Source organism: Nycticebus coucang, chromosome 6, assembly GCF_027406575.1.
Source record: "Nycticebus coucang isolate mNycCou1 chromosome 6, mNycCou1.pri, whole genome shotgun sequence".
NCBI lineage: Eukaryota > Metazoa > Chordata > Mammalia > Primates > Lorisidae > Nycticebus > Nycticebus coucang.
Genome location: NC_069785.1, coordinates 133,818,171 through 133,846,155, shown reverse-complemented (window position 1 = coordinate 133,846,155; position 27,985 = coordinate 133,818,171). Strand labels below are relative to the sequence as shown.

The following is a 27,985-nucleotide window of genomic DNA, read 5'->3' as shown; positions in this document are numbered from 1 at the left end:
TTGAAGAGCTTTTCTGGAGGGATCTTAGACATGGCTTACATAAGCTGTTTGAGAAGGTGTGAAATTAAAAAAAAACAAAACAAAACATTAAACCTGAGAGTAAAGGAATTCAAGGATGACTTTAAGGAAGCCACACAGCAAGTGAAAGTGAGAAAGTTGTCTTTGTTTACTTTTCTTTTTTTTTTTTTTTTGTATTTTTATTTTTATTTTTTTTTTATTAAATCATAACTGTATACAATGATATGATTATGGGGCATCATACACTCACTTCATAAACCATTTGACACATTTTTATCACAGTGGTTAACATAGCCTTTCCGGCGTTATCTCAGTTACTGTGCCAAAACATTTACATTCTACATTTACCAAGTTTCGCAAATACCCCTGTAATATGCACCACAGGTGTTTACTTTTCATGCTAATTGTGTTCCTACAAATGTGTGTCAGGAGGAATATTTTATTTAGGCAGATTTTTCTTTTCATTCAGATCTCAGTGAGATGAGCAGTGACACTGAGGGCTGCAGCCTGCACGCATGTGGGGTATTCTTATGACTGGATGACTTTAAAAAAGTATGTTCAAATCATGGCCCATTTTCTTTAACAACCTTACAGTTTTAGAAACTTATGGCTCACATTCTTAAGAGTCCAAACAGTACCTCTGTAGAACTGTTCTGACATAGGAAATAAAACCACAGACTTCTTTCATTTGGTATGTGCTGTTGAATAAGGATATAAGATCCCAAAGATGAACATTTGCCACCTCCTCATCCCTGCCTCCACCTTCCGTCCCCAGTAGGTTCCTCTTTCATTGGATTTATTCACATATTTTGCCTCTTGAAGTTAATAAGCATAATCTTTTCTTTAAGTAAAATTCAGGATTTATTTTGCACTTACTATGCACTAGGCACAGGTGTATACTAGGACTGAATGAGATACAAGGTCTGTTCGCTGCCCATGGAGAACTGTAATCTCTCACTGAAGACCTCAGACACATGCACAGACTTGAGTAGCGCTGAGGACAGACAGAGGGTTTGGCTGTTGTCATCAGATAATGCTACATGAAGAAGGTGGGACTTGAATTGGCCCTGCCAGGTAGAGGGGGCCCAGCTTCCCAGCTGGAGGAGGCAGGTAATCTGCCTGGTGGGAAGGGGGTGGGCCAAAGAATGGAAGCAGGGAAGGGCAGGGTTTGGGGCAGCTGCAAATCCCTGGATTTCTGTGAAACTTTCTCATCCGATCTCCTGCCCACTCTGTCCCTAAGAAAAGTCCCTACTGCCAGCCAAGCCCACGTGATTCTCTTAGAGACTCATGAGGCCTTAATGAGACGCACCACCTACTGTTCATGAAAAGAATCAGTGGCATTTGTGGGTCGAGGAAGGTTCACTTTGAACACAGCCACATGGACCTGGAAGGGAACCAGCCTGCCATCACCTTATTGAATGTGGACTCCATATGAGCAGCATTTGTAAAGGATGAAAACCCCAAATGTTTTTTCCCTCCCTTAATAAGGTCAGCTCCACTTACGGTCAGAGTGTGAAAGGCAGGCATTTCCCATCAACGTTCACGGTCAATCTTTGGACAGATACAGGAGCAGGATGACTTAACGAGGGGCACAAAGGGGCCGATCACCTGGGCGTACAGGTCACCAGCCCAGTCAGAGCTCTGGGAGACACGTGAGTCCCTTCATCTGCAAGCAGGGACTTCTGTGTTTATCCAGCTAGCTCTTCACCCTCGTGTGTTAACCCAAATTTCTGGAAGTAATCACAGCCAACCCTCCTTGCTTCTAATGGGATGTAGCAGTGACATGAAACATGAGGGGAAGAAAAAAAAAGCCGAAGTGTGGATGACGTTTACGTAAACCACAGACTTACCTTCTTAATCATTGCAACACTTTAATAATGAAATTAGCTCACACTTTACTAAACATTGACTTGTGGCAAGAGATCTATTTTGCTTTCAAAAGAGCAGATAACATGGTGTCAAGAAATACTTTTTGAATTTGGATCCTGTTACTTTTGCGTTTTCCTTCCATTCTTCCACATGCCAGAGACAGTTTGCTGGTGATGTCTCCAGAAGCACCTGCAGGTGAGGTTTGGAGAGTGAGGACAGGAGGAGAAGTCAGAGCTCGTCATGTTGGTAAAGAGACGTGAAAGCCAGGAGTCCTGGACATCCTGTCACATGCTTGTTTCTGTTTCCAGGAAAGCAGAGTGAACAGGGGCTTTCAGAGCCGAGGCAGGTGAGCGTGACAGGAGGCGGGGTAGCTCAGCAGGTCTGGGGACCGCAAGTGTCTGTCGGGCGCCTGCGGGAGTCTGAGCCCCTCCACGACCTTGGAGTGGCCTTTGCCTCACACATGTGGCTACTGAGTCACAGAAGGAAAAGCGTTCTGTGATTGTTACTTGTTTCTCGCTTGACATGTAAACATCACTCTATTTTTTTCTTTTTTGTTGACAATGTTGTCTTTGTGCAACAAGAAATGACAGTTAAGTCTTAGGATGAGAAAGTCACGTTTGGGCAATGTCTCCTCCCGGCCGTTCTCCTGAGAAACTCCATCTGCGTGTCACAGCACCTCCACTCTTTACGCCACACAGGTGCCGTGGGTACCTGCTGGTTGAAAGCTCTCTTCCATGACTGGATTCTCTTGTCCACAATAGCAGCGTTGGCGCGTACTGCCCTGTGACTTCTGGCATTCCCGGTGGAAAGGAAGCAGAGGTGCCAAGTTACAGCAGAGCCTGCTCGGTTCGGCCTTCACCAGTGAAGCATCACTCACGGTTTCCCTTCCTCCCGTTACCGTTCCTTCCCCTGGTTCCATCCCCTTTCGTATCCAGCAGCGTCAGCCAACCTTCCTCTTCTCATTCTGGGAAAGTAAGTGTAAAGGAAGACGGGACACACAGCAGGTGCTGAGGGGCCAGGGTGGAGGCTCCCCAGGAAGCTTGGCCAAATGTGTTCCTGAAGCAAGAACTTCCAACCGCTCCCTCCGATAGGGGTGTGAGGGTAATCCAACAGCATAGCACTTGCATTTTTACCAGGCCTCCCCCCAGAGATCAATTAACAAGATCCCAGGTGAAGCACATGCATCCTGAAGTTTCACAAATACTATTTTAACTCAGTAGACAGGGGTCTGCAAACTACATGTCACAGGCCAACTCTAGCCAGTGGCCTATTTTTGTAAATCAAGTTCCAGTGGAACTTGGCCATACTCATTTGCTTATGAACTGTTTTCACACCTCCACGGAAATGCTGAGTAGTTACATCAGACACCACATAGCTGCAAAGACTGAAGTATTTACTCTCTAGCCCTTTACAGAAAAAGTTTTTTGGTCCCTATACTAGAACTTAAGACTCCTTAAAAGTGAGAATCTGGCCTTATTTTGCTTTGTAAGGCACAAAGGCAGCTTGCACAGCAGTTATGCAGGTGGGCTGACCTGGCAGCTTGCACAGTGGTTAAGCAGGTGGGCTGACCTGGGTGACCAACATGATTTGCATACAGGCTTTGCCACTTCCTTGTAAGTGCCTGTGGGTCCGTCACAGCCCCGCCGAGCCTTCAGTTCCCCATCTGTTAAATGGGGATACGTAATAGACTCCTCCTTAAGAGGCTGACATGTGGATTAAAGAGAAACATACGGCGCCTTAAGTGGTGCTCTCGGGAGATGCCAACCGTCAGTCGGCACTCAGTGCTCTCAGAGCGCCAGGGGGCACGTGTTGAATGTTGGCAGAAAGATGCTATAGCAGACAGCGTCTATCAACACCCATTTTCTGCTTCTTCCTTGCTAACATCTAATTATTTTATTATTTTTATATGTATTTGACCTTTCCGAAAGGTGACCTCATCTCCAGGGGTAGATACCATGGCAAGCCAATGACTGACTCAGGGGCTGAGTCGTGAGAACAGAGCCTCCTCACCCTCCGAGAAACATGGAGGAGGTGCCCGTTCCTTCACAGATGCCACGTCTGGGACGACCCCGGGCACCGCAGAGCATGAAGGTAGGCAGTTGAGGATAGGGCTGACCTGGTTAGACTGACACAGCAGGAAAGGGCAGAGAATCCAGGCCCCCGTGAGGTCCTGGATCACTGAATCCTGGGGTTTACCCAGTCATGTACCAATGTTACGAAAAAAAAAAATTTTCCTAGTAGTTAAATTCCTGTCCAAAGTATCATAACTCATATAGTTAAGGGCCATATTTACACACATTTTTACTCCATCTAGGACCTAGCAATAGTTGTTGGGTGCTATGAATGAAGGGGGAGGAGATGTTGAAAATGAATAGGTGAGACAGGGCAAAGAAGCCTCAAGAATGTTCTGGGTTATAATCAAAACCACAGGTACCAATCGTCTCACACCCATTAAGATATCCATTATAAAAAAGAAAAACAAAAAATAGCAAAATGTAACACAACACTTGGTTCTCGAGGGTTGCAGAGAAATTGGACCTTGTGCACTGCTGGTGGGAATGTAAAATGGTACAACGAACAGTGGGAGCTGGAGTGGCCTGTATTAACTTAAACATGTCTACATACTCCTATGCTCAGATTTAGGAATATATTTTCCTTTTAGGTTTTGTTAATTAAGCCTAATTCACAAATGGGAAAGTGAAAATGTGACTTGCTCATTGATGAGTAAGTGCAGCTCACTTAAATTCATATACCCAATGGCAGGGTCATATTTAGAATCTGACAGAACAAGAGAAAGGGGTTTAGTCTTATCTCAAATACTAACATTTTGACTTAAATGAATAAAATTTAGTCCCAAGTAAATACAAAACAAAGAGCTCTGGACAATGGAAGGCCCAGTTTGCTCTCTGCTGGGAGTATCTTCTCTGGACGCCCCCGGCTCTCTCCCAAATGCTACTCTCTTGTCTGAACCCACTATCCAAACTTGGCAGGCCATTTTAAAAGCCAGATATGTTTTGATTATTTCCGTGGTGATATTCATTACTTCCCTCCTGGGTAGAAGGAGGCTCTGAGTGCAGCTTATTTTTCAGGGACAGGTGGAATAGAAGCGGGGGGGATCTTACGTAACATGAAATACAAGCAAGTTCGCTGGACTGAGGTGTCAAAGGATTCCTTAGACTGTATGGCCACAGATATTTTGCAATGTTGCTGGGTTGTCAACTTAATGATTTTGAGCCAGGTGAGCCAGAAATGGCAGCAGATTCAAAACTACGAGGTGGTTAAGCACAGGCGGGGGGAGAGAACGCAGAGAGAAGGTGGCAGCAAATGGGTGCACCTCCCCTGCCCTGAGCAGTGTCTCCACTCACCTACAGAGCTGACGGGCCCACTCAGACCTGCCCAGCTGCGCCCCGCAGGACTCGCTGAAGACCCAGATGCTGAGCTCTGCCTGGGAAAATCTAGGATGGGAGATGCTTTGAGAACTCCAGAACTATAACGTCACTGAAATAATGAACTTAGGCTGGAACAGGCCATGGGACATTACTTCGTTCACCTTCTTGCCTTCTGATGAGTCTAGCATACCTACACCTCCCAAGGACATCAGAACACAATTTATGCTTGAAAGCTGTTAGAAGGGCAAAAAAGTTAAACGATTCGACAAGTTTCTTCCACAAACGACTTTAATTGTGTACTCATCGCCTAGTTCAGGGTCCAAGGACCCTGACACTTGCTCTGCACCCCCCAGCACTCCTTCAGTCTGACTCTCAGGTCTTCCTCCCCCTGGGAGGGTCTCAGGACTCAGTGGCAGCAAGGTGCCAACAGGCAGCTGTGGGCTCTGGAGACTCTGAGAAACCTCGGTGCCAGCTGGTCTCTGCAGGATTTTCCTTGGGACTTTCCATCTGCCTCCTTTTCTGCCTTCTAAAGGTTCTGCCTTTCTAGCAGACACTGCATCCTGACAGAGCAACTTTCCTTCATCACTGTTCTTTAAGACAGATTAGAGCCTTAAAGAATAGGAAATAAAAGGTGATTCCTGGCAAGTTTGCTAGTATTACCTGTTCAGAGTAAACCTGAGACTTGTGCACAGAGACCCGTCCATCACCTGGGCTTCCAGTCTTTGGGCACGCTCAGCCCTGGGGCAAGTGTTTCCCCTTCTCTCTGGAAACTCAGGCTGCACACGTAACTTGCCATGTGGTTTTGCTGAAGACAGAGGGACGACCACTAATACAAAAACTCATACTGCTCTTGTGCAGCGGGTGGGAAGAAAGCTAATAAATAAAGTCTGTGGTGCAACTCCCTTCAGGAAAGAGTGTGAAGGGTGGGGTGCATTTACCAAAAGCTTTGGCAGTATGTTTTGAAGTCTTCTGGACAGGAAAAGTGTAGCCACCCAGGGAAGCAGCCTTCATGACATCCTCCCTAAGGCCGATGTGTTGGAAAATAGCCAATGAGCAAGAAGTCCCTAAAGAAATCTTCCCCTTCCTTCTTGTCCTGGAATTCTTGGGAAACTACATAGGACATGGGGGTCTGACTTTCAGCAATGGCCTTGAATGATTTTAGTTTCCAGGTGGAAACAGAGCTCAGAAGACTGTTTTCCCCTCCAAGGAAATCTGGCTATAGGTTTCCTGTTCTATCCAGAGCTTGTGTGTTGGTGGATTAAGCACATGTGTGCCCAGGGCCTGGCTTTGGCAAATAGTATTAGAGAGAAGGGTAAAAGGAGAAGGAAAAGGGGATCATTCTTTTACCTCACAGCTGCCTTTTCCAAAGGAAACAGGACCAACAATCCAAGCCCCACAAATCAGACATGGAAAAGGCATGCGACTGGGATAAAGATCCCCTCACCACCTGCTACAAACGGAGTAGAACCGGAGGGGAGAACTGAGCTGCCGAGACCCTAGGCCTTCTCAGACACAGCCTCGTTCTAGAGGGCACGGGCTTCCTCACTGGTCTCTGGGTGGCCAAATAACTCTCCTCTTCTGGACGGGGAAGAATGCGTGAGTAACCCCAGCTAAGGGGAGACACCTGTCCTCTCAGGGTCGCCCAGGGGCTCTGAGGCAGAGGCGGTTGTAGCAGACTCCTCATCAGAGGCACTGAGATCCAAGAATTCCAAGATGATGTCCCCAAGGCAGAAAATCAAATGTCTGAAACAAATGGACAAAACAACTCAGAGGAGGGTCTGGCTCAGTCAGGAAACCTAAGACCCTGTTTATGACATTGATTTTCTCCTCCTATTACTGATACCCTAAACTTTAACAAGTGTGAGGCAGCCTCTGCCAAGAAATTAATGTTTGTCAAACTAATAAAGGCTGTGACCCCAACAAAGGCAAGAAAAGTCTTGAGACAAGGTTTTATAAAATTCCATTTCTCTTTATATAGTTATATTAGCACATCAATACTGCTCTTAAGAACTGGGAGGTTCTAGGAATTTTCAGAGATTCTGATTATTGCTATTTCTCATAATTAATCACTACAAATTTACAGGCCGCCATGCAGGCAGGTAAATCCAGGGCAAGGAGGTAAATCCAGGGCCCTGGAGTGGAAGTTAACAGACGCAGTCTACTTGGGCTAGGGTTTGGGAGAGGAATACAAGGTTACTTAATGCTTTCCAGAAGCATTCCAGCCTCAGAAATGGAATCTACCTCTCCTGGATTGTTCTAGAAGCTGGTCTCTTTATCAAATTCCAACCTCACTATACTGTCTACTATGCCTTGTCATTAAGCAAAGACAACTCCTGATCCTAACACTAATCACAGATTTGCTCTGAGGCCCTAATCCTATGTTGAAAGTCATTACAAGCATGTCCCCACAGGGCTGGCAGATGTGGGTAGGGTGCTGAACAAGCCTGTAGCCTAACACAGCATTGCCAACCACTCACATGGGGCCTACACAGACTTCCTCCAAACATGAATGGTGACGTGTCTAAAGGTAGCTTACTACCATGGGACAACCTGCTCTGAAGCCCGACAGGGTGTGTGGATCTGGACGTCACACTTCGCAATCAGGAGCCCAGAATCACTGAAGACTACACTTCCGAATGTAGTTTTCCACTTAGCAGCCTGGGTACCTCTGAGACCAGAGACAGGTATAGCTATGTTGATGCCGAGAACGTAATTTTCAGCCTACCTGTTGATAAGGGGTTGTTGTAGCGACTCCAGGACTAGACCCCAGCTCAGTTGACATCTGTTCACTCCAAGGATTTCTACTACAAAATCTGGGAAGAAAAAGCAGATGGGATTCTCATATTACGATTGAAGCCTTAGATTCTAAGGAGATTCTCTCCTCAGGATCTCTGCCGTCTTTACAGATTGGCTATGTCGGGCATACCTTTACCCCACATAGCCAAATTAAAGTCCTCATAAAATAGGGAAAACCTAAGAAAAGAATGATCCTTAATTTAGTGTTTAAATAAGAATGGGCCTCAAAATATAATTTTGTAACCTGCCACTAAGGTGTAGGTACTATTTCTGATGTAACAGGGTAGGCTGGCAAAGAGAGGATTAATGAGGGTAAATGAAACTGATGGTCCAGAGGTGTCCACCACTATTCCCTGGTCACCATAGCCCCAGGCACCAAGCTGCCTTCCCTGCCCTCCAAAAACAGCACAAAGTCAAGGGGAAGGAAACCTTCTCAGGCTTTGTTCTTCCTTACTGCTAAGGACCGATATCTTACTCAATGGCTGTAACTTCTCAGGTCTAAGCTTCTGCAGGACGCAGCATTTTCTTCCCTGGTCCAAAAATGCCGTGTGCTGGCAGAAACCCCAAGTCCTTGCCTGGTGGGAAAGCTCCAAGCAGTTGTGCTCCTGGAGGCACAGCTTCCTCAGGCTGCCCCCAGATATCTGCAGGAGTCTCACCCAATATTCAGGGGTAGCCACAGTGATCCTTCCCCTCCCTCGGCGCCACCTGAGCAAGGGATTCAAGAATCACAGCCGTCATCATTTTCCTGTTAGCCTGAGATATGTGGGTCAGTAGGTTTTTGAGGCTAGCCTCATTCAAGGCCCTTTTAAAATTAGGAAGGGGTGTGTGGTAACGGTGGCAAAGCAGAGCAGAAGGTGAAGCTATCAGCATAACTGCTCTCACTGGTCCAGTTACCTGGCAGGGCTTCCACCAGGCTCTGTAAAGCCTGTTTCTCAGTAGCCACTTTCTGCTCCTGGGTCCTTACAGGCCGAGGAAACTTAGGCAAAACTCCACCAGGCCAGATGGACTCCCGAAGAAGCCGGAGGTACTGCACCCAGCGCTGTGGACTTGTCAGATGAGCCACCTGCACCTCCAGCCACCTGTGGCAGAGGAGAGACGACAGCTGCGATAAAGGTAAAGGAAAGGGTGCAGCAAGGCAGGGACTGACTCATTTGTTGAAATCCTAATCCTCAAGGGGATAGTATTAGGAGGAAGAACCTTTGGGAGGTGATTAGTTCATGGGGGGCAGAGCCCTCAAGAATGGGGTATCCTTATCAAAGGTACCCCAGAGAGATTCCTTGCCTCTTTTGCCACATGAGGACATGGAAAAAATGGCTGTTTATGACCCAGGAAGCAGCCTCACCAGACACCAGACCTGCCAGCACCTTGCTCTTGGCCTTCCCAGCCCCGAGGACTGTGAGACGGGTATCTGCTGTTAGAATCCACAGTTTATGGGTTTTGCAGTAGCTCAAGTGGACTAAGACACCATGAACCATGTGAGCAGTGAGAACAGGGCAAAGCAGAGTCACAACTGAAACCAGGTTAATTCGACAACTTGGAAACCACAGAATTTGACAAGAGTAACAATACTGACCGTGTTACTTAGTGAGTATGAGCCGCATGTTACACTGGGGGTTTTCGGGACACTGGAAAGGCCTTGGTCTGTGGGCGAGGCTGCACTCACCCCCGTCTAGTCTCCTCCAGTGGGGAGCACTGAAACCTTCTCAGTTACCTGCACTCACAGGCTTCATAGTTAAGTGTTTGTGAGTTTTATAGAAATCCTCCCTTCCCACCCCAGGTAAGTCCAGTAATCTTCAAGTGCCTGTGACCTGTCTAGAGGATTTCCTGTACCTGCCCTTTGCTCACAATAGTCCTCTCACTGACAAGGCCCTCTTCTCTCCAGGAACTGAACTCTGCCCTCCGGCAACACCTGTGTAAAGCCCACCTCCTCCTTCCAGCCCTCTCTGACCAGCCCAGGGGCAGGTGCTCTCCTCCTCCTGGGTTCACAGCGTGGGTTCTGAGCCAATATTTTACTTGGAATATGAACTATTTTCCCATGTGTTTATAGCTTTACTTCTAAATTATACCTACTGCAAGAGTTCTATGTGTTATATATTTTTAATTAACTAATTAACTTATTGAGACAGAGCCTCCCTCTGTTGCTCCAGGTAAGAGTGCTGTGGCTCCCTAGCCCACAGTGACCTCAAACTCCTGCAATCAAGTGATCATCCTGCCTCAGCCTCCCGAGTAGCTGGGACTGGAGGCACACACCCCACTGTGCCTTATATTTTAAAAAACCTTTCCATTGTGCCTTAGTGTTCAAGAAATGTTTGTTGATTGACTGAAAATTGTTCTTTTTAACAATGAAAATCCCGCTACCCTCATTACTTTAAATAATGAGCCAATTACTCTGAGGGGGCAGATATACCAAATCAGGAGTCCAGGTGAGACCTGGAAAGTATTCCAACATTACTCTTTACTGGTCCCTGCATTTTTTTTTTTCAGAGCAATGTGGTCATTAGCTGAGGTCTGAGCTGCTGAGGTCCCCTCAGTCCAAACCTCATGTAAAACTGGCATGACTCCTGGACATGGGCAGATAATGAGCCACTTCCACCCATGCACAGTAGAAGCGGTTGGTGCTGCACCACACGGTGGCCCACGCCATCGCTCCTACACCCGAGTGGCTCGTCGCCCCTCCAAGTGCAGAGGGGCTGCCAAGGCAAACTTTATTTAACCTCCACCCTGCCAGACAGTCTGCATTCCACTCAAGCTGGGCATTCCAGCCTTGGGGGCTGCAATCCCCCAAGTCCAGTGCTCACAAATGGTTCTAAGAATAGGAAGTCTGAAAGGTAACGGCAGGGCAAGAACGGCAGACACTGATGGAGATCAAGAGTGGCACAAAGCTGCCCTTGCCCAAAATAGCCATCACGATAGTATTTGTTATTTTAGGGCTGCATCTCCTTTTTATAGGGCTTTTCATTCAGCGATCCTAAGATGCCTGATGAAAGGGATCCAGTAGCAAGAATTCCTGCTCTTGTTTATGTGAGAGGGTCACCAGAGGGAGGTGGCTGCAGTGACCTGAACAGCTCCTCTGCAAGGGATCACGTACCTCAAGGCCTCCTTTCCTCACCTCAAGCCACATACACTTCTGTGACTTTTGCTAAGGTGACTGATGTATATGAGGGTCTCATCACAGGGATTTGTGGAGAAGGGCAAGGTCTTGCAAACTGAAATTTCTGAGGAGCCAGAACAAGACACAGTCCACTAGAATTAGTTCTAGGTCAGCTGCTTATTCATATATGCACATAATAAGCTAGTCTGTCCTTATTTCTGTTCTCTGGCACCAATAATGCCTGTGGCTCAAACTCTTCAAAGCTCTCTCAGCATCCACAGAATCCTCTGAGACTGGGCATATCACACACCAGCAACTCCAGGCACCTCAGACATATACCGTGTCTCACAGGGCAGGAGTCTGATGGCTCTGAATTAACATGCATCCATCTGAGGGGGGAGGACTTCACGCTGCACTGTGGCAAGGACACCCTCCTTGTTCCCTTCCATGGTGAGTTAGCATCTCATGTACATGTGCTGGGTGCAAAAAAATTTAGCATGTGGCAAAATGTGAATTTACAAATTTGTACAAATCTGTAAGACTACAACTTATCAAACTCTAACTAGGAATGCTGGGAAGAAAATCAAAGTATAAAAAAGTAAAACTAGGCATCTGATGATAAGGGTGAGTCTGTGAATCAAATAAATTTGGGGGAGGGAGCTAAGAAACAGAACTAACTGACAGAGAGAACCGAGCCTGCCCGTGAGGGTCAAGTGCAGAGGAGACGGCACTGGGGAGCACACGAGCCCGAGGCCCAGAATGGGTGCACAGGAGGCCCTGGAAGTCAGTCCCAGGAACGTAAGAAATGAAACTTGTGCAAAGTGGCAGAAATAAAACAAACTCCATCCAGGTTTACAAAGAGGGACAGACTTGAGACAATGGCTGTGTTCACTGGGAGCTGCAGAGAGCCACTTCCTTACGTTTCTCCACACCCTGTAGGTGAAGGAGACGCCACACGCTGGGGCCACAGGTGGTCACACATTCACTGCTTTTCAGGACCCTCCTCTGGCCCAGGCCCTTGCCCCCTTCTCCCAAACAGACAGAGGCTTTCTCCTAGACCTCTGGGCTCAGCCTGTGTGAAGACCAAGCACAGCACATTTGTTTTTGTGTTTTTCTGCTGGAGAAGCTCCTATAGAGCTTCATAGAGAACACAAAACAATGAACATTCCAGGACATTCCAATCTGGAAAAGAAAAAAAATGACAAAGCCTAAGCCTGGAACATCACCATGGCTCTGCCTCTGCCCGCACACATCATGATCTCTAAAGTCCAAGTTGTGCTTTATTACCACACACGGCGCCTTTCTGAAATGGCCGGATTCAGGGATTTGGTTTAATTTGCCTTGCCTGACACCTGGATAGAACCAAATGCCAACAGATCTCATTAACGCTGCAGACGGGGGCTTCCTCGTCCAATGGTCTCTTCTCTTCATCCAGCTCCACTTCCTCTTCCTTTCACTCTATTATCCTTCTCTAAAGTAGCTCGGCACAGACCACCATTTCTTCATCTGATGCTATTCCCGCCTTTAGTCCTGCTCAGCTTATTTGGAAACTGAGCTAGAGCAAGGACGACAAAGAGAGGAGGCAGAGGGGAGTCCACAGAGGCACCGAGCCCCCAGCGCGCCTCCCTCCCTCCCTTCACCCCTCTCTCCCACATGGCGTCTTTCTGTTCTGAACACAGGAGTGGGAAGTTTCAAGAGGGAACCTCTACAGCTCTCTGTGAGCCAATGGAACAGAATTTATGTGACAGAAGCCCAGTAAATTATAGGAGCTTCTCCAGCACCAGTTTTTGGAATCTGCTGGTACCACTTATTACCAGGCTATCAGAAATCTAAAGTTTCAAGAATACACACACACATATTCTTCCCACCATTCATTACAAATTACTTACAATAAATCATTTACTACCTACAAATGCTACTGTTTATGTAACACAAGGAGCATGAGGTAAATATGCTAAAATAAAAATAGTACTTAATAGCCTCAAATAACACTGGTTTTATTTTCCAACACTATTCCTGTTTGATTTAGAGACATCTCCTTCTACCATCCTGCCTTAATCCCAAATAAAAGAAGAAAAAAACCCAACCCAAATCAGGTCTGTTCTGTTGAGCCACATCTGAATGATTCAGTGTCTTACTAGGGGGCCCAGAAATAGCCAATAAACTGCAAAACAACAGCCGTGTGTGGCCCTGGAACACTCAAGAGCTTCTCCTATGCCAGGCAGAGAAGGAGGGTGTGGAGACCAGGGCTTGCACGACACTGGGATTGCATGTCTGCTCCAGGTTCAAGGGGACCTGGCCTGAAATAGCTGCAGACAGAGGGATGAAGGACCGGCTGAAGAGGAGACAGTGTAACATGAGGGCTAAGATGGTACTTCAAGGTTAGGAGAAGGTTGTTTCCCATTAAAATAGCAGAATCAAATCTCACGAGAAAGGGGAGAAGGCTTTAGAGGCCATGTCTAATCCAATTAGCCAAATCCTCTTCACTTCTTTTCTAGGACAGCTGCCGAGGCTGAATGAGGAAGGTTTGAGAATCAGTATGGCTTAACGGAGGAGGAAAGAGAGGGGAGGATATTGAACTCATAAAACAGAAAATATACATAAGAGCAATAAGAATATTCTAAACAAAAAGGTCTGGTGTGGTCTAAATGAAAGAAAACTGCAGGCCCATTACTTCCCCTTTGGAGCCACTGGGCTGTAACTCTGCAGACAATCCACAGGCAGTTAACGCTCCAACATCATCTTAAAGTACCAGACACAGTTCAAAGGAAGCGGGAGAAGAAGAGCAAGTTAAAGCTTCTATCATTCTGCACAGACCTCCCATAAACTGGAAGTCCTGGCTCATTTTATTATCCCGAGAGCAGGGTTTTCAACCATGGCACCATTGACATTTCAGACTGCTAAGTCTCTGTTGGAGAGGCTGGCCTGTGTGTTGTAAAATGTTCAGCAGCACCCCTGTCCCTTCTTCTCCCAAGCTAGGTACTAGCTGCGACCATCAAAAATGTGCCCAAAATCCAAAAAGGGGGGTGGGAGACTGCTGGGTTCTTACCCAGCGGGAACAATGTGGGGGCGCAGGGCATACTTCCTGGGTGAAGGACTCAACTACAACTCAGAATTTACCTTACAAATGCAAACAATGTGGCCTAATTCTATGTACCCTCACATTCATCTGAAAAACAAAACAAAACAAAACAAAACAAAACAAACAAAACCCCAAGTGTGTTCAGACAGGGCAGCATGTCCTGTGAGGACAAAACAGCTCCAGCTGAGAATCCCTCATTGCTTCAGGGGGAGGGTCTTCTGTACACAGGGGTATCAGGCCACTTTCCCGGTGACTTTGTATCTAGAGGTCCTGGCACAGTATTTTTCAAACTGTGGGCTGGACATCACTAGAGGCCAAACAATGTGTTTTGTTGTTTGTGACAACATTTAAGATAGAAAATATGAAAGTGCACCTTGTATTTGGGGACACTTTTGCTTCATATGCGTGTGTGTATACACACATGTATGTACATATTGGACATGTTTTTTTGTGTGTACACTCAACGTACATGTGTGCACGTCTGGGTGCCTGTGTGTGTTCATGTGCTTACAGTGGGCTGTAAGGTAAAATGTATTTCTTAGTGTGGGATCAATTTTTTAAAAAGCTTATAAAACGCTGACATAGTATAAAGAATCAGGAGTTCCAAGAGAAGAGGGTAAAAGCCCGAAGCACATTTTCAGCTTCTTGGAAGCACTCCCCACCTCTACCAGCTCCAGCACCCTATAAAATGTTTGCAATGGCACAAACCACACAGCACTGGTCCTGGCTTGTCCCTGTGAGTAATGGCTCCTCCAACCAGCAGCCCCAACACAGAGGGTGGGAGAGAAAGGAGGTCTCGGGGGTGATAGTGTGGATTAAGGTGTTCCCATTAAACAGGTGCTTCTGCCCATTTCACACCTGGTAAAAGTAACACTCCTCCTCCCTTGGATTCTCCCCCAGAGCTCCGTCTTCCTGCCACAGCCTCTTATGTTTACTGACGGTCCCCCCTGGTTAGACGACAGCTTGAGGCTTCTCAGTCCTACAACTAGCCAGATCCAACTTAGTCAGCTGTGTATGAGAAAGTTCAACATTTCTGCCCTGTGACTGTGTATCTAGGTCACTCTCCTCCTGCCCTGTGGTGGAGAAGAAAGAGGAGGAAATGAACTTTAAGGGCAAGAAACTTCTTTTCCCCCAATGACTACTGTGAAATCTAAAATGCCTCACAGAGTCTGCACAATATCTGCCTTGATTTTAGCTTTCACATTTTAAATCATGAATCCATGTCTCTGCAACATGTGCTTCAAAGGAAGACTTAACAGTCTCAACACCACCATGCAAGAATCTGAGTTCCATACTTTTATATTGAGCCATAACTGGTTTTCTTTTTGGTCAGTAGTGTACAAGTTATAGATATACAATTAATAGGAAGGAAGAATTAAAAGGGTTCTTAATCGAGGAAGGAACTTGAGGAAATCGTCTGTTGAATGGTAGTGGTTATTTTTCCAGTATCACCAATTCTGTACATGAAAACACTGAGAACCAAAAAAGAAACACTTGATAGCAAGTGGAGCATAAACAGACACCTTGAGAGTTGGAAGGGAACTTCAGAGGTTACCCTCCCAAAGCAGAAGCCCGCTCTGCAATGTCATGTCATGGCCAAGGGTTCTGGCCCGTGAATCCAAAAACTTGGGCTTTTATCTTAGTTCTGCCACCCATTAGCAATGTGACCTTGGGGAAGTTGCTTAATCCATGGAAAGGATAATTTTAATTAACTAGAGATGCTTCTGAAATACTGGCAATCTCAAATCTGTCACCTTGTTAATTCTAGTCATTGGTCCTAGTTCAACCCTCTGGAGTTAAAAGATATTATGTTAAAATCTCTTTCCCAAAGACAAGACTTTAAACTTTTAAATTCATCTATTAGTTCTTCCCTAAATTTCTTCCATAAGCCGACCGTGAAGTTGGGTACTAGCAGGTACTCAGCAGGTGTCTGATGAATGAAGGGGAGAATGAACCCTTCTTCTTCCCGGCTCCATCCTCTGGGCATGTGCTGCTGTTATTCTCTTTTAAAATGGAGTGCCCAGATCCAAACAGCCCTGAGATGTGAGCTGACCAGCGCAGAATACAGAGGATTAATGTGTTCCTTGATTTAGACACTATACTTCTATTAATACAGCCTAAGATTGGGTTAGCTTTTTGGCACAAGCATCAAAGGACTGACTCTTATTGAGTTTGTAGTCAACAAACTCTAAGTCCACATATGTACATTAAAATAAACTCATGTGCCCATCTGTTAAGCCTACTCCTGCCATTCTGTATTTGTGCAATTTAAAAGAAAATCTACATTCTGGTTTATCAAATTTATTTCCACCAAATTCTGTCTTGTTGGTTTTAGATCACTATTCTGACCTTTACAATTTTTTTTTGAATCTTAACTTCTGTCACCTAGAGTATCAATCATTCCTTTAAGATTAGAATTACTTGAAAATTTACTGATGAAAAAACTGAACAGGATAAGATCAATGCTCCATCACTAGAAAGTTCCCTCCAGATTTCATCAGTTTATGACATTGATTAATACTCTGGGCCTAAAGATACTCAACCAGCCATGAATCACTTAAAAGTACCAGAGTCCGGGCTGCACCTGTCCATTCTGTCCATGTGGCTATTATGGCATAAGCGCGTTGAAGTCCAAATACACTATAACTACCCCCAAATGCAGACCAGACGGGGTGCACGCCGGCTGCACCCTACCACTTTCTGGGGCTCCTTGTTTCCCTTCCTGACTGTTCGTAAACACCTATTTCATAATCTGCTTCAGAAATTTCCAGGGATAAATGTCAGGGTAAACAACCTTCATTAAAAGGAAAGACATCTGTGCATCTCTAACCCATAAGGAGATATGACCTTCGGTTTTAATGTTAAATAGCAGCCCATTCTTTTGTTGTTGAGATAGTAATGAATGCTTTTTCCATTTAACTAGTGAATAATGCTACAAATAATTTACCTATATTTTCTTTGTTCTTCTTGTTTTTGACGTCTGTTTTTCATTGAATATTCACCCCCCACAACTTCAGCTCCTTCTGAGTTTAAGTTTACTGGACCCTGTTTTTGTTAGTTCCATTACTACTGTTTTATATTACTCAGTATGTGGTATGTGTCCCTCTTGCTATTTTTTAACATATGTTCATCTAGAATCTGATCTCATTTAACTACACTGGTCCCATTTGTTGCTGATTTCTTTTTCTTCCTCACTGGAAAAATGTTTTTAATTTGTTTATTCATTTACTCAGAACATTGGTTGAGCTTCTTGTAAATACCAAAAGAAAAACATTGTAAGGTTTTGAGGGTTGGGATCTTATATAATTCATTTTAGTGTTTTCTTTATTACTATAACAGTGCCAGTTACACAATAAACCATCCTATTGTAAATAAATCAATCCTCCTATAAAACAATCAGGAACACTTGCTGGTGTTAAAGTTTTAAGTTCATCTGTTATTATACCACATAAGAGGATTAGTTTGATCTCATTCTCTGTGAATTCCAGTACCTCTCAGCCACCTCTGCCTTCCTTTCTCTGGCAGCTCTTTCCACAATATCCAGTTGTAACTTTATCTGAATTTGTTTCAGCCTTTTCCTCTTCACTGGGTTAACGGGTCTCCTGCTAAACACATTCTTTTACTATTCTGAGTTGTGCTCTCTTGTAGTCAGAAGTGAGTTAACCATGGGAGTTATCTTATGCCATAGCACAGAAAGTTTAAAAATTTTCCCTTGGTATTAGCTACACAGTTAGCTGATAAATAGTCCATACTTTTCATTTTCTTCCAAAGTGGAACTTAACAGAAGAAAAGATGAAATATAATCTTGGCCTCGAGTTTTCTATTGAAGAACAGTCTTAAAATACTAGAGACCCAGTCCATGCTTCTTTAGGTGTCATCGATTTTTACATGAATCAAAGTAGATAATAAGCTATTATTCAGTAAGCAACAACAGAATTTTAATCACAACTCAGATACACTCTTCAGGAAGATACGTACTGTCCTATTAGCTAATGCTTCTCAAGCCACAAGGTAGAAACTATATGTAAGTCATTCTTGATTTTTCTTCTTCCGACTCCAAACTAACACCACACAATCATTTAAACCAGCGGTTCTCAGCCTGTGGGTTGTGACCCCTTTGTAACATCCGGCATTAGGAAGGTTGAGAACCACTGGAAGAAGTCACTAAATCCAGCAGATTCCTATCTCCTCAGTATCTCATGAATCTACCACACTTTCCCATCTCTGCAGCAACAATCTTAGTCGAGCCCTTTCTCACCTTTCATCTCTATAGAATGCAACTCCTACCTAATTTATCCCCCTGGTTTCAACTTTGCCTCCTTCAATTAATCCTTCCCAGCACTATTTAGTGATATTTCTAAATTGTGAATTTGATCACGTTGTCACCTGTTTATGTTTTGTAAATTGTTTCCTACCAAAAGGAGACAAACGCTATGCTCTTCACATGAGCTTCACAGAACTCCGTGTGATCTGCTCCCATCGAACCCCTCGCTGTTCCGCAGCCATCCTTGCACATCATCTGTTCCTAATCACACTCGGCTTCTCCGAGTGCCACACACATGCTCCACTACTCCGCTGCTCTGCCCTGACTGCTCTGTCCTCTGCTGTCTGTCATCAGCTCCCCTCACGCTTTAAATCTCATGTCTGATATCACCTTCTGAGTAACCCTCCCTGGGCCCCTCATAATCGATTACTTAGCCCATTCTCTGAGTCACATACAGAATTCTTTTTAAATTTTATACTAGATCTATTTATATGTTTGTGCCTCTAACTGGATATTAAACCTCCTATGGTAGGAATTTTGGGTGTTTTTTGTATTTTGATGATTTAATACAGTGCCTGGTATAGAGCTCAGAGGTGAACTAATGCTGTGCACAGGAGACACACAGCTCAGAGTAAGCTCTGCAGAAGGCGCACGTCCAAATACTTAAGGCAGCAAAAAATTGTGAGCTATTAATTATTCACGCTTATGAGGAAGGACAATGAGAGATTAAAAAATAGTGGACAATACAGAAATATTTAGTATTTGGCAGACTTACTTTCCTAATAATCTTTTGTTTAGGTTAATGATAAAATTAAACTGTGGGCCAATACACCAGCTGTACGGCTGAAGTTGCAAGAAGTATGCTGGGGAGTAAGTCAGCTGATCTGGAATTAAGGATTCCTCAGGAATAATCCATGAAATCAGCCATTCCTCTGGAAGGGAAGCGCGGGAGAAGGCAAGGAAATGGGACGGCCCTGCTTCATCTCTCACACTGTAAGTCCTGGAGGAGAAACACACTTGTATTTTGGGAAGTGCCTCTGAAGGATGGACGGGCATCAAACTGATTCCCACCTATTATGTGAAACTAGTAAGAAGAAAAGAAGGCCACAGAATGGCGGCTGGGGAGGGGGTGAACCAAAAGCAAAGGCCCTCTGCCTTGCCATCAAATACAGAACGAGAGGGAACTACTTGGGGATTCTGTATTCTTGGAATAAATAAACCTGACTGCAAAGGGAGACTTCTAGAAATTTGTTGGAGATTTGAGTATTGGGACATCCTTAGGATTTTAATCTAAAAGTTCACTACACAAATCTGTGTGCCTATGAAGACTTTACCATCAACTTTTTCAGCCCCATGTCGTTATCAATGCATTGGAATCCCGCTCTAACAAAATCAGGGCTGACAGACTTTAGAAACACTGAAAAGCTGCAGAGGTTTGAGCCTGGCTTACCCACTTAAAAAGTTGAACAAACTTTCTGAGTTCTGGCTTCCTTCTTAATAAATCTGGTCTTGCCTTCTTCATCAAGATCAAATGAGAAAAATAAAAGCATTTTTGAAAGTGCTTGCATGTTTGTACATGTGACAAAAACAACTCATTCAAAATGTCTTAAAAAATGCTACTAGATGCAGAGAACGAACGGACGGCAGACAGCCTGGCATCTCATGCCTCGGTCTTCCCTCTGTTAAACTCACTCTCCTGTCAGGCTCAGGGAGGGAAATGTCGGGACAGTGAATGAAGACTGGGGAGGGGCCCCATGGTGCTACAGGTAATATGAAAATGGCATTTCAGGATCCTTCCTGAACTAGACCTTTCTGTACTGAACAATGAAACTTTCAATGCAGAGACTACAGGATCCAAAATGTCTGTCTCCTCCTTTCCCTGACCCCGTGTGAACAGCAGCCCGGCTCATTCTCAGTCCCAGGTAGTTACCAAGGGTGCGAGGGCAGGGAGGTGGGGAAGGGAAAGGTAATTAAAATGGTCACCCATTCAGGAGAAAATTGAGTCTGGTAGAGGGGAAAGGGCAGGAACAGGGAGCAAAACCCTCAGGGCCAGAGTACCAGGAAGAGAGGCAAGACACAAAGAGGGGAGAAGGCAGTGGTTAGTGGTTGCCCTGACAACCGGAGTCCTGCTGTGCACGGGTACTGTACCTCACAGGGAGACCTCCCTGCCCTGCTCTGCTCTGGGCACAGAACCGCCACGGAGAGCAGGCTGCGAAGGGAAGGGCTGGGGAGGGAGAAGTGGTCAGTAGTTATGTGCTCTCTACTTAGAAAGAGCAGACCTCCCAACTTGTACAAATACTACAAATAACAGATTTAGAGTGTGCTCAGCCATGTCTTGGAGGACAATTATTGGGGACTGTATTGAAGTAAGTCGACATGGTAGGACTTCAAATTATGCTGGGAAAATGACTAGAAGAGGATAAAAAAGATTAGTGAGAAGCAGCTGTCAAAGAAAGAGGAAAAACATTAGGGGGGCATAGAGGAGAAGGAAAAATGATAATAAAATTGCCTTGGTATAGAAGAGTTACCAAAGGTATTTGTTTCTAGTTTCCCGTTTCCAGGCTGAATTTAAAAACCTTTCCATGTAAAAAGCTATTACTCCGATCCTAAGGACAGAGCAGTGACAGCTCCAGAATGTCCACGTAGTATGGACTTGGGGGCATCAACCGTGGTTAGGAAGGATGGAGAGAGAAGCTAATATATAAAACTCGGGGGGAAAAAAAAGAAAACACGAGGGGCTCACCTGGATGCTTATTCACATGGTCAGCCTCCCTCCTGGGAGGGCTAAATTCTCCCCCAGAAATCCTGTGACATCAGCATTACAGTAGACTTAGACTAAAGTATATTCCCACCAATTCACCTCCTACTTCCTCCCTGCTCCAGTACCAAGTAAGTCTTCTACAGGGCATTTGGAGGACAGGTCAAAATCAAAACTGACAGATGCTTCCAGAGGGCAAGCTTGATGGGGCTTCACGGTGGAGGCCCAGGCTGGCTGAGGGCACTGCACTTTCCCCATGATTGTTTCTCCAGAATCAAGGCAATGGGAGAGAGCTAAGCAATTTCCATCCACAGTCGAAAGCAAGAGGAAATGCCCTTCACTGTGTAACAGGTTAAAGAGATTCCCAACAGCAGGGCAATGCAGCACCCAGATCTCCATCTTAGTGAGGAGACCGTGTCTAGGACTTGGGGATCCAAACAGGCCCTCAGTGTAGGACCGACTCAGGTGCCCAGCTGGTCTCATCAGCACCACACACTCTCCAGTTTACTCTGTTTTGAACATATCACAGCTCCAGGACTACGATTTCTTAATGGGTGGAGTCCACTCAAAGGAGCACCCCCAGCAGGACACACTGCTCAGAACAGCAGGTAAATGCTGAAGACCATTCAGTGCAGAGGGAAGAAGGGTGAAAGGCAAAAGAAACTGGACTTGTCTAAAATTCACTGGCACTAAGGAGTGGGCAGGTAAGTGGCCCCTGAATCATGCAGCAGGCCAGCGGACGGCTTCAGCACTGCTGTATCACAGCCAGAGGACTGACAGCTGCGAACTAACAGGGTCTCTGGGAGAGGGAGGGCACCTGTTAGCCTGCAGCACCCCCTGGTGCCCAGAGGAGGACTCCCATTCCAGCTCCCCAGGTGGCAGCAGGCAGCACACACAGATATACTCAGAAAGCCTTCAAAGATTACTTTTTATTTGAAAGCAAAAATAATGTTCCTCCCTCTCTATTAAATATGTTTCAGTGCTTGGAATCTTCTTTAGCCTGTACGAGTCTAAACCATACCTGTCTTATAATTATTTGTCTCCCAGACGACTTCACTGGTGAGGCTGTTATTCCCATTTGGGAAACGAGGCAAAGGAGAGATTAACTAGTTAAGTCACACAGACAGTGAGGCTCAAAGCAGGATCTGCATTCAGATCTGATGTCAAAGCTCATACTATTTCCTTCCCATGTGGAGAGAAAGAGACGGGGAGGTCCAACAGCAGACGCTTCCAGAGGAGGCCCCGGCTGGCTGAGGCACGGCACTCTTCCAGAAGGAATGCCACTAGAACAGGGGGTGCCTGAAGGGCCCAAGGGAAAACCTCTTTGCTTAGGTCCAACCATGGTGCTGGGAATTGGGGTTCCTCAGTGAAAGACCTGGGTGACCCCTGTGAGAGAAGAATGAAAGATTCGTTTGTTTCTCTTGTGCCGCTTCTCCTGAGCACGGCTGAGGAACTCCTGACTCATACTAGTGGTAAGCAGAGGGGCTGACCCCGGTGGAACGGTGTATGATCTCATGCATTCATTACTGGACACAGTCCCTGCTCTCAAGATGTGTGCGTACTGTCTAAAGCTGTCACCAAAATGGCAAGCTCTCGGGTTCTTTTTTGTTGTTACAGATGGGCAAGAGATATCAATAAACTTGACTTGAAAAATAGCTCTGAGACTCAAATAACTCATGCCATTGTTTTTCTTAACTCTTACAATGAGCAATTCTACTTCTGTTTGACTGTATGAAAATTTAAGCGCACGTACCATGTATGGAAGTGCAAACCCACGAAGTACAGGCAGGAGGATGCCAGCTGCCCTTCACCTGCTACAACATCAAAGACACATTCCAGCAGAGCCTATCTGTACGTGACAGAAAGGGCATGATGTCCTTATTGTAAGACATCTCTAGAGTAAGTGACACCCAAGAAATATGATGAGCAGACTACTGTAACAGGAGAAACTGCCGGGGCCCATCCAGACTTCCCTTTGGTGAAGTCTAGTGGGAGAGGCATGGGACAAGTGGCACCCACCCTCCCTGGAAAGGCCCAACACCACCAGAGTAAAGCCACCACTGGGAAGAACAACTTCAGTACCTTAAAGACAGCCTGAGCCAATGACCAGAGGGCCAGGAGATAATCTGACAGGAAACTCAGAAGACTTAGTTTGAATTCGTTTTGCATCTGGGGCTCTTGCAAAAGTATGCATGTTTCTAGAGAAGCTGTGTCAAGGAAGAGGTGAGGTATAAGATACAGTAAGGCACCAGAGCTGAACCGAAAGAGAAAGTTATAATCTGTGTTTCCTAGGAAACCCAGAACCTGAACTCTGATAATCTCTTCTTGAAGGTGAACAGGATGCAGAATGGAGTGACCCGAGAGAGGTGCAGTCTCTAGCCCAGAGTGCTTTAAGGATGAAATCAGAATCTGCAGACAGAGACAGATTCAGATGCTACCATCAGATGCACATGTCCCTGATGGAATTGGATGCACGGCAAGACGGGTTAGATGGGTACGCGGGGCAGGGACTTCCAAGTGAAGCCAATTGTAGGGATCCTGCTTTGTGGGAGGCTTGGCGGGGGAGGCAGCGCAGAGCAGTAGTGAGAGTGCGGGTCTGCGCCAGGATAATGTAAGTGGAATCCCAGGTGTGATGCTTACTAGTTCTATGGTTTGAGGAAGGTTATTTAATCTGAATATAATTTTCTTCACTTATAAAATGAGGACGTATTTACTTATCTCACAGAACTGTACTTTGGTACATAAAGTACAGAGCCACTTACTGGGCACAGTTAATGATTAATAAATGTCAGTTCTTTTCCTGTTTCAATTACTTAAGCCCTTTGATGGCAGCCCTGGCCTCGCCCTTGATAAACCACCAATGTCACAAAGACACAAAAGAGGCCCTTGAAGTGGAGCTCTGGGGGACACACGAGAAGAGTGGGAGCAGAGGCAGCCATGCCCAGCTGTCTTTTGGGGAGATGGACATGCCACCTGGCCATGCAGCATTCTCCGGCACTCCTGGACTCTGCCACAAACCTTCTCCTGACCTTTTCTGGGAGACAGTTTGTGGAGAGACATCTTTTTGAAAGAAATGATTCCAAGACCAGGTATAAGTCTCAGAGCTTGCCATTTAATCTGGGTCTGCTGCTTATTGGACTTAAACCTGCAAATTCTTTTCCTCTCCTCTCTGTACACGTCCTGATTTATACACTTCTTACTCCCCACTGCCTACAGAGCAGACCCTTCTCTTTTTGTCCCTACTTTCTGCCAGGCAATTCCATTCTCACGTGCCCCCAACTCCTCCCCCCACCCCTGCTCTTTCTCTAACTAAGAAACCCCGACATGTATGTCAGGAATGCGTCTGCTGCCCTTTCAGCACAGGATCTGATGCCACCTTCAGGGCCATGGGGAGGGCAGAACCATGGCCGTGGCGTTCGTGAGCTCTATTGCTGGCCTGGCTCCTATTTTTATCATGGCATTGCTCTAGGCATCCAGGCAGGAACCGGGCCAGCCTCTCATTCCTTCACTCCACATCAGGACTCCATAATAACCTCACCCCTTACCTTGGCTGGATCTTCTTGCCCACAACCTTCTACCATCAACGGGGCACAGTACAACTCTCCTCTTTCCTTCCAACCCAGTCTAGCTCTGAGTCCTGGTCCAATTCCCTAAATCTGATTCTGATGCATGCAGGGCTATTGTCAAGTTTCTGCTGTCTCAGACATGACCAGAGTGTGCACGAGCTGGATTTGCTCCTTGCTGAGATTGCTGCTCCCGCTCCCCTTCCCCTCCTTGTGTCTCTCCCTCCAAATAAAGAGACCTCCTGGTTGCATAATTGGATGTTCCAAGCAGAGACGCTGACACACAAGGCTAAGTGCATGCGTCCAAGACTTCTTTGACTTAACAATGCCTATTTTGGGCATCTAACTTTTCTCTAGCACCCCTCCTCCACCCTCCTCACACCATCAACAATCAAGGGAGATTTATAAGCCTGACTCAGATCACAACTCTTCCAACTTTGGCTTAGAAGGAGGGGTCATGAGGTTGAATTTACTGTTTTTTTCTTCTTCCTCACAGGCTAAAAAGATTGTGCTTATAATTTTGCAGAAGTGTCTGAGTCCAAGGCAGTTGGGTATATAGATCTTTTAAGGGAGCAAGGAGAGTAAACAAAGCTGGAAGAAGAAGTAAACTTGCCTGCCTGGGTACAGCGCTGGAGGGTGGGAAATGAGGACATCTGACAGGGAGAGGTACACCTGGATCTAGGTGGCTGCAGCACACCAGACAACCGGAGGAGGGCCAGTAGGCTCCGGTGGCACTAACACCAACCAGCCTGCTCCTTAAAGCACAGAACGTAATGGAAGAGAACCCAAGCACCCTGCAAAAGCATATGGCTCCGCTTCTTGTGGTTTCAGGAGCAAACATGTGGCCTCCTGGGCAACAGTCACAGGGACAAGGTGACCTAGGACGTCACGGAGTTCCTCTAGGAGGGGGCAGGGTGGGTGCAGTGGAGAGGGTGCTGCAGCTCTGGGGGAGATCACGTTCCCAGAGTGCTTGCTTACCAAGCAAATAAAGCTGAGGGGTGCAGCACCACACAAACACTTCCTAAAATTAAAACCCAGGCTGTCGAGGGGATAGTAACACAGGCTGACGTTAGCCTGCGGCAGTGCCCTTTATGTTATATGCAAACATGTAGATGGTAACCGCTTTTGCAATGTCCATTACTCAGAACCAAAGACCTGAGTTAGCTTTTATTTCTGCAAATCACAGGAAAAAGATCTGATCCTGAAATTTAGAGAATCATATAGCTAGAAATAGAATTCTGAATTTGATTTCTGGATTTGAAACCTGGATTCAAATTCTGCTTGTGATAATTAGCACTGTAGTCCTGATTAAGTAACTCATTCTTTATAAGTCTTTGATTCCTTGCCTTTGACACAGAGGTCATACCTCTTTCACAGGGTTTGTGAGGGAATCAATTGATATAATATGCTTGTAGGGTTCAGTATAGTATCTGCACAAATAAACTCTCAACAGGTGTCTGCTGGACAGTAGATCCCCTGGTGCTGAAGATGATCACTGTCTACCCACGGAGTCCTGCAATGAGCCCTGTCTTTCTTATGTCCCCCGTGCACATGGGACTTGCTGATAGGAGACAAGTGCCAGATCCTTAGAACTGCGAGGGGAAATGGATCTTTTCTCAGATACCACAACTCATGCTTCCTATCTTAAGGGGGCTTCAAGAACACTGTGAAACCAGCAAAAGATACTTGAGAAGAGGCCAAATGTTACCTTTAAGAAGATGAAGATAATGATTTGTAAGGAGAGATGAAAGGCCTACAACAGGGAAGGATGAGATTCTTCATTTTATTCTAGAATTCTAGTCTGTGGACATTCAGGGTAAGGAGAGTCCTAACCAGCCATGCTCGCATTTTCATTACAGTTAATACAGAACAAAATGGGTAAAGGATCAAGTTTGATTAGATATAAAAACTTTTTGGGGAAGAAAGAATATGTGCTAACTCAGTAAGTATCACCACCTGGAAACACCTCTGACACATGACTGCAATAGAATCTAGTCACAGTGAGCTTTTTAAAAGCACCCAGCCACAAAGTTCTGGCATTGCACAATTTTCATATTAGCTTCATTCAAATTCACCAAATACATTCAGAATTTTCCTACTGTTCCAAATAGTGATGTCTCTTCATTAAAAAAAAAAAAAAAAAGCAGCACACACACAAACAGCAAAAACAACAATAAAACCGCAGAAAGTGAAAAGGAAATCAAGGGAAATTCAGCAGAACGCCCTCTCCCTGAGTTCCCTTCTGGCACGAGTGGCGTTTGGGCTTTGCTAGTGTTCACTCACTACCTGCTTAGACATCGACCTCTCCACCCAGCTCACCGGAGAGGCAGCGCTCGCGGAGTGCAGGAGTGAGGGTGGGAAGCGGAGGACTCGCCTCGACTCCAAAGCGCTTCTCATGAAGAATGCTCCACTGGACTCCAGCAGTTCTCTCCACACCCATGTCACCAGGAGCAACACTGTACCTGAAAAACACTGCTGAACTGTGTACCTCACCTTGCCCATCTGTACTGGAAAGGGGCCCAGGTGTTGTGCTCCCTGACGTAAGACACGGCAACGTCCTGGCTGCTGCTTTAACCAATGAGCCCACTGGCACAAAATCACCTCAAAAGGCCTCACAAAGCCCTCGTCATTTAGAAGCCCAAGTCTGCGTGGCTCAGAGGTGGGCATGGCAGGAGATTGGTACGGGTTGGGGGGTCCTGAAGACATACACAGTGGAGCTTATTCGGGACCACTGCTGAAGCATTAGAAACAGAAAGTGTTTTGTATTCTTTGCTTTTTTGAAGAGCACATGTGAAGACCTCATCTGGACTGGACATGTTGCTTATAACCACAGAGACAGACAACATTATCATTCCTGTTTTCCAGTTGAGGAAGCCAAAGCTCAGAGAGTAAACACAGAATAATAATAGTCTACTGCAGTAGACTAAGAACTTGGACTTCAGCCTCCTGGGTTTGAATTCCAGCCCCACTGCCTGTTAAATCTGTGATCTGAGTGAGACACCTGGTTCAGTTCTCACCCCAACCCTACTGGGAAACATGTGAAAGTAGGACAGTGCCTGTTGTGTTCACTACCGACAGCCCTCAGGAATACAGTGTTAGTGAATAAAGGAGTAAGACCAAAATCAATCCCCAGTTGGAGAGAGGTAAGAATGTTA

The 27,985-nt window shown here is 45.7% G+C and overlaps 1 protein-coding gene and 1 long non-coding RNA gene across 5 annotated transcripts in view; one reads left to right on the top strand and one right to left on the bottom strand.

Annotated features, from left to right (window-relative positions):
* The first annotated feature begins 434 nt into the window (after nucleotides 1-434).
* LOC128587424 (uncharacterized) lies at nucleotides 435-24,515 on the top strand. Of its 2 annotated transcripts, none has more exons than XR_008380590.1 (3): nucleotides 435-3,978; nucleotides 9,039-9,185; nucleotides 11,022-19,298. It is a non-coding gene; the product is annotated as an uncharacterized LOC128587424 (long non-coding RNA). The 2 variants fall into 2 exon arrangements; XR_008380589.1 differs by lacking the exon at nucleotides 11,022-19,298 and adding an exon at nucleotides 19,308-24,515 and having other exon boundaries at nucleotides 937-3,978.
* The window catches only part of SNX19 (sorting nexin 19), a 38,189-nt gene continuing 14,211 nt past the window's right edge, over nucleotides 4,008-27,985 (bottom strand). The window contains exons 9-11 of one of the 3 annotated variants that reach the window (XM_053593516.1): nucleotides 8,967-9,151; nucleotides 8,002-8,089; nucleotides 4,008-7,019 (exon numbers count right to left, since the gene is read on the bottom strand). In XM_053593516.1, coding sequence (XP_053449491.1) covers nucleotides 6,887-7,019; nucleotides 8,002-8,089; nucleotides 8,967-9,151 — 406 coding nt within the window. In that variant the 3' untranslated portion in view covers nucleotides 4,008-6,886. The remainder of the gene's footprint in view (nucleotides 7,020-8,001; nucleotides 8,090-8,966; nucleotides 9,152-27,985) is intronic. The other 2 variants (XM_053593515.1, XM_053593517.1) reach the window with 2 other exon arrangements.